This window comes from Acanthisitta chloris, unplaced genomic scaffold (genome assembly GCF_000695815.1).
Source record: "Acanthisitta chloris isolate BGI_N310 unplaced genomic scaffold, ASM69581v1 scaffold28253, whole genome shotgun sequence".
In the NCBI taxonomy this organism is placed as follows: domain Eukaryota; kingdom Metazoa; phylum Chordata; class Aves; order Passeriformes; family Acanthisittidae; genus Acanthisitta; species Acanthisitta chloris.
The window spans coordinates 35,896-42,622 of NW_008664780.1; the positions used below are offsets into that span (position 1 = coordinate 35,896).

The 6,727-nt window shown below is 41.7% G+C and overlaps 1 protein-coding gene across 1 annotated transcript in view; it reads left to right on the forward strand.

The window, feature by feature from the left end:
- CARS (cysteinyl-tRNA synthetase) overlaps positions 1-1,698 on the forward strand; it is a gene marked incomplete at its 5' end in the record, with an annotated part of 32,474 nt that extends 30,776 nt beyond the window's left edge. Inside the window, one exon of the mRNA XM_009071496.1 lies at positions 915-1,698. Coding sequence (XP_009069744.1) covers positions 915-1,049 — 135 coding nt within the window. The remainder of the gene's footprint in view (positions 1-914) is intronic.
- Positions 1,699-6,727: the final 5,029 nt, after the last annotated feature.

Consider the following 6,727-nt stretch of genomic DNA (forward strand, 5'->3'; position numbering starts at 1 on the left):
TAATTCCGTTGTGCATACCTTGCACTGAGCAGGAAGGTCTCTCACTGTTAGTCATCATCTCAAGGGTATTTTCATTGTGCATTCATTGTGGATTCATTGTGCATTTCCTGTGGCTCTTCTCATTGCAAAGCAAAATATATATTGTGGGTAGGAATGTGTATGATGTTTGTTCACAGATTTATTACCCTGGTACAAGGCAAGGTATTCACTTGCAAGTATAAACTCCCCAGCTCTGCCAGAACTGATGTTTCTTGGAGAGGTTCCGTGCTTCCTGTTCCATTCTGTCCACTGTTTTGCTCTCTGAAGGAGCTGTCTGGATAACTTTGCTCTTGGTTGCTCCCCTTGGGGATAAAAGGTGTTAATTGGAAAATATAAGGCACTGTTTCTTCAGCAGTTGATCTGGGATATTGATCCTGCTTCTACCTGTCCCCTTCACTTGTGAAAATTAAGGCCTTGGGGGCAAGTAAGAATGGAGAATACCCCTGCAAGCCAAGGAGAATGTCCATAAAACTCCGATCATAGTTTCTCCATCAAGAACATAAATCCCTTACTGCTTTTGCTTTAAGCCTTGAATTCAAAATGGTAGTATGATTAAAACTGGTCTTTTAGCCAGCTGTTCAGGAATTAGCCATTATTCTCTTAACTATAACTGTCTAGAAGTTAGTGGTCTAAGTTTCCCTTACTTAGTACAGGACAGAAGATGAATACACCCTTATGCCCCTTCATTAGCTAGGAAGGGAACATACAGAAATAATCAAAGTTGTCAGACTTCTAGGTGACTAAAATTAGCCCAAGATACAGCCTGTCATTATGACATTATCCCCCATCTTACTAAAACACAATTCCATAAGGAGCAAAAGCAGTCCAGGAATTTATCTTAAATATTAAATATTCTTTCTTTTTTAATATTTCAGGGATTTCCCACCCATGATACCGAAGGCAAAGAACTTAGCAAAGGACAAATTAAGAAGCTAAAGAAACTTTATGAAACCCAAGAAAAGCTGCACAAGGAGTATCTACAAATGGTTCAGAATGGAAGTGCAAATTGAAAGCCACAGGACTTTTTTTAGAAGGCGAGTGCTGGGTCCCCACTGAAGAATTGAGCATGTACTGATGCTCAGATTTCTGTTTACACTTTCTATTATGTGCAAAGTAAAAATCCTGTTTACGTGGATTAATAATGTCATCTGGAAAGGCAATAAAAATCCATTATTAAAAAATAAGCCAACCTCTAAGAAGCTTCTTCACAACAGCAGCAGCTGAATGGTTGCCAGTTCTATTTGGGAAGGTGCTGCTCAGTCAGCAAATCCACACAAGGATTCTTGTTCATTATAGCTGTCCAGGCTATGGTTAATTTGTCCTACATACTGATCTCTATCTAAGACCTACTGTAGCTTGCATTCCTGAATATGTCACAGTCAGCAAAATTTACTGCTAACTGGGAGCTGAGTAATTTGTCCCACAGTAAGAACAATATTTTCCAGATGACTTTAGTATCTTTACATAAGCAGGAAAAGTGGGTAGTTCCACTATGATACTTACTCTAGCTGCTGCTATTAAAAACTCTCCTAAGTACACCCAGAACACTTTGCATAGTAGAAGCTAATAGTCCCTTTGTTGAAAAAGGGAGCAAATCATCTGTGCTCAACCTACAGTTGCAATCAAGTGGGTAAGTACAAGGCAAATGCACCTGCATTGAACAAACAGGTGGGGAAGACATGAAGGGCTAATGGCAGAGGGAGCTGTGTTCTTGGAGATATCCCTTCAAGGAAACAGGAATGCTGCCAAAGCACCTGATTACCCAAAGTACTCAGAACCTAATTACCAGTTCAGAGCCGTGGGGAATTCATGAGGGTTTCTAACTGAGATACAGTTTGTGGATTGGTTTGCATTTAGGGAATACAGCTATAACTCACTCTGTATTCAAGGCTGATGTTTTTAACATGACAATTTAACCCTGAGTTAATGACCTTTCTGATGTAGTATGGTAACACTGTATCTGCAAGGAGAGTTCTCTGTTGGTTAACAATGCATTTCACTGGCAGTAGCTACTAAACGGACTAAAGTTCAGGAAATGCTAAAAAACAGAGATATCTTCTATTTCACAACTGTATTTAACAGCCAAGTGTCAGATTTGCGGAACTATATTCATCAAATATTCTCAAGGTGACTTGCAGAAAGTCATACAGTGACACCTCTCTTCTCTCAACTCTTGGGATCATGCTACAATCATTCGGCTATGCTCCTTTCCTTAATTAAGAGTTAAAACATATTTGCTTTTCCTTTATATTTTTATATTTATACTTCTTCTGAGGAATGAACATATTTGGAGCAACAGAAAGGTCTAGGAGGGTGTTTTTCTAATTTGTCTGTATTTGCTGTTGAAAACATACATAATGTTAAGGTCATTAAAGCACACGCATTCTAAATAAAACCTGTTGTAAAGTACAAGTTGCATGCCAGCTTCGTTTAGTGGGAAGAATATGGAGCTTATCTTTGTTCCACAACCATCTTTTTGAAATGTGTTTTAGAGAGCTTTGCCTTTAGCTTCCTAATTTAATTCATTTTGCATTCAATATTTGATTATTCTGCAAATTTCTAATCAATTGTATAAATGCATGTTTAAACAGCACAATGGTACTTCAAACAGCCATGAGGGCAACTTCTCCATCCTTTGGCCTGTGAACAGAAGAAGATCAGTTGCATTTTTACACCATTCAAGATCCTAACAACATTATCAGCTCGTCATTTTCTTCCAAGCATGTGTTGAGGCCACACCGTGAATACTGTGTGCAGTTCTGGGCCCCTCAGTTCAGGAGGGATATTGAGGTGCTGAAGCAGGTCCAGAGAAGAGCAACAAGGAAGGTGAAAGGACTCAAGCAGAAATCCTATGAGGAGAGGCTGAGGGAGCTGGGGTTGTTTAGCCTGGAGAAGAGGAGACTCAGGGGAAACCTTTTCGCCCTCTCCAACTCCCTGACAGGAGGTTGGAGTCAGGTGGGGGTTGGTCTCTTCTCCCAGGCAACCAGCAGTAGGACAAGAGGGCACAGACTCAAGCTCTGCCAGGGGAGGTTTAGATTGGATATTAGGAAGAGATTTTTTACAGAAAGAGTAATCAGACATTGGAATGGGCTGCCCAGGGAGGTGGGGGATTCACCATCCCTGGTGGTTTTCAAGATGAGACTGGATGTGGCACTTGGTGCCATGGTCTCGTAACCACAGTTGGGTTGGACTCGATGATCCTGGAGGTCTTTTCCAACCCAGTTCATTCTATGATTCTATGGTCTCCCATGGTGCATGTGCACTCAAGATATCCATGAGTGAATGGGATATGCCTGTGCTGCTTCTGAAGTTGCTACTTAATGTCAAATAGTGGCAGTAATTTGCTTATAGAATTCTTTTTGGTGATCTGAGTCAGCACTGACTTAAAGCGAGTTAGTACATAACTATGGAGAAGATGCTGTTAATCCATTGCTCTCCTGGATTCCAGTTTATGACCCCTCCATGAGTAACATTCTGGCTTTTGCCCCCACACTGGTTTTTCTCCTCCTGCTATGTTCTCAGTAGAACCTAATCCAATTCCATGATTTATCTACTAAATCAATATCAAGTAATTTTTTTAAAATGCCTTTTTACCTTCCCTTTGTTTTGTTTCTGGGACAACTTTCCTTGCATGGATCTTGGAGAGCATCTCAAACTGACGTTCTCCAAAGGTTGTTTTCCAGTCTTTCTGTATGCTTCCCACATGCACACACTGTTTCCTCCTCCCTCCCTCAGTATTGTTTCTAAATTCCGTATGCATGAAGTCCTGATAAAGGAGAACTCCGTAGCTACCCAGGAATGCTGCAGGCAGGCTTGGATGCACACTGCTTAGGATAACTTTTTCAGCAAGGCTGTGCCAATTGATTTGTGGATTACTGAATTGCACAGACAATACCTATTCCCTGGCAATCCATCAAGGTGGCACTTAAGTGAATTCCACTGCACAGCACTTAGTGAGAGTGACCTGGCAAGCAGGAGAAGGGAATGCAACAGCAATTCTCTGCAGTGGCTTAGTCACCTGTCTCTCTGGGCAAGAAAAAGGGAGAGGACAAGACTCGACAGTATTTTAATCTTTTTGTGGGCACGTATGCATACATATGCTCAGGGAAGCCAGTCTGGAATGTGGTTTTCTAAGCATTAAGAAAATGAAAGTCCCCACAGCAAAATCTTAGAATTTTAAAATGTTTTAATTTTCTGAGGCCTCACATTGGTCATACAACATGAAGCTTTTCATTTCCCACCTATCAAAGAATTCATTCAGAGAATGCAAAGGAAGATAAAAGAGTGGTGTTTGTGTTTTTAATTGCACCCTTGGCTGAAGGCCAAGCTTGGCAGCAGCAAATTTTGTTTCTGTCTTGTGCTCAGAGTGTGCCTTTCAGCCTTCCCAATGTGAATATTCACATTAACGTCAAGTATGAATACTACTCCACTAAAGAGAGCAAATTCCTCCATCACTCACGTTGTTCAGACACTGGTAGAAAAATCTGTGAGTTGTTCAATCTGAACTTGTTGCCATCAATCTTTTCAAAGACTTTTCAGCTAATGAGTGCCTGATTACATCTGTGATACTCTCTTTGACCTCTTTGTCCTAACATTTTTATTCGCTGTCTGCTGTTCTACAAAGCCACTGATGCATTTTCAATGTGCAAATAAGCAATTCACTGCCACACACAGTGCATAGCTTCAAATGCAGAAAAAGAAGGTAAGTTTAAACATTTTCAGGTGATGTAGTTGTTGGACGGACTTGAGCTCCCTCTTTAAATCACACGATTTCCACCACATACATATGGGAAGGATTTTACTCCTCCCTGTGACTTCACAGGGCAATTTCTATAGGTACCACATGCACAGTACTTAACATGTCTGTTGAGACAGAACAGATTAATTGTGAAACACATTTGCTATTTAGTAGCAAGACTCTGCTTAGCAAGATCAAAGTTCTTCCTCTCCCTGCAGAAAAAAGTCATTGATAGACTAAGTCTTATCTCTCAAATTAGGCTGTGAATGTCTGGCATCTCACGCAGTGAGAGCAGTTCCCATTAATACCCACCCAAGGGCAGAAGACACAGACATTTTAATGCCAGATACAGATCTCAGCCTAAGCTTTCTCTTCAGTGTCAGGTGCATCTGTTTGGCAGCTCTGCCACAGTCCCTTCTCTCTGTTTCTGTTCTCCAGGCTGTTGTATGTGAGGCTGGGTGTTTAAATCGAGCCAGGGTGATTCAGCACATATCCTTTTGCAGCTCTCTGCAGGGTAGCAGCACCTGACAGCAAGATGACTCCACAGACTGGGCTTTATCCACAGCCCTCAAGCCTACCACTGTGCTGCAACAGTCAGCAAAAATCCCTCATTGATCATGGGAGACTGATGCCTTTGGAGAGAGCACTAAAAATCCAAGGGTGTAAAGGTAACCGAACTGTGTGTGTGCTGTGATATGCAGATGCAGAAAGGTGCAGCTAGATCACACAGTCAGGCAAAAACTTGTCTTACATCTTTGTAGGAGACAAAGTTTGGAGTTTGTACTCAACAGCTGAGAGGATTGAGGGGGAGTGGCTGTTAACCTGCTGTTGTTTTTAAGGACTGTTTTGGAGAAACAGGGAAAGGGAGCTGGAAGCAAGGGAAAGAATTGGGGAAAAAAACTTTCCACTGAACATGTCCTTGTTTGTGCAGCTGGCTACACCATTCCTGCAGTTCTTTATCTGTTTGAATGTAATTCAAAATTGTCTTATTTTTAATTACAGTATTGGTATCTGTTTAATTAAAGGTTCCTTAGTTATTCCTGTGACTTAAATTCCTACCATAACTGAATTAATCTGACATTAATACATTGACTAGTTGTTAATCAATTGGTTTCACTGCTTCCCAGTTTTGACCTTGTCTGTGAAAGGACTGTGATGATAAACATTCAGCCCTTAACTACTGAAATCCAAGCTGCAGGCCTGGAGAAGCTCTTTTTTTAGAACAAGGGAATCCCCTGGCAGGAGAAAGGGTTAGAGGTTTTTCCTGTTGAGTGAAGGATTACTAAAGCACCACTTTTACATTTTTATATTGATGTTTTTTTGAATATTGAAAATATTGGAAATATTTGAAAATACAATACTGAACATTTTTCTATTAATACTGTGATTTTTTAAGTAGTGGCTTCAGGTATGAGGTGTTTGCCCAGTGCCAGCCTGGCATTCCCAGCAGTGAGGGCTGCATGTTTTGCCAGCTACAGTTTGTAGAGAAAACAGCTCATGCTCTCATGAGACCCCACCTGGAACACTGTGTGCAGTTCTGGTGTCCTCAGCTTAAGGAGGACATGGAACTGTTGGAGCAAGTCCAGAGGAGGCCACGAAATTGCTAAGAGGGCTGGAACATCTCCCCTGTGAAGACAGGCTGAGGGAGTTGGGGCTGTTCAGCCTGGAGAAGAGAAGGTTGTGTGAAGACCTCATAGTAACTTTTCATTATCTGAAGGGGCTATAGAGGAGCCACAGAGGGACTCATGGTTAGGAGCTGCAGGGACAGGACAAGGGGTAATGTGTACAAATTGTAAGAGGGGAAATTTAGGTTAGATATTAGGAAAAGGTTTTTTCCTGTGAGGGTGGTGAGACACAGGCACAGGTTGCCCAGGGAGTGGCTGCCCCAACCCTGGCAGTGTTCAAAGCCAGGTTGGATGAAGCCTTGAGCCACCTGCTTTGGTGGGAGGT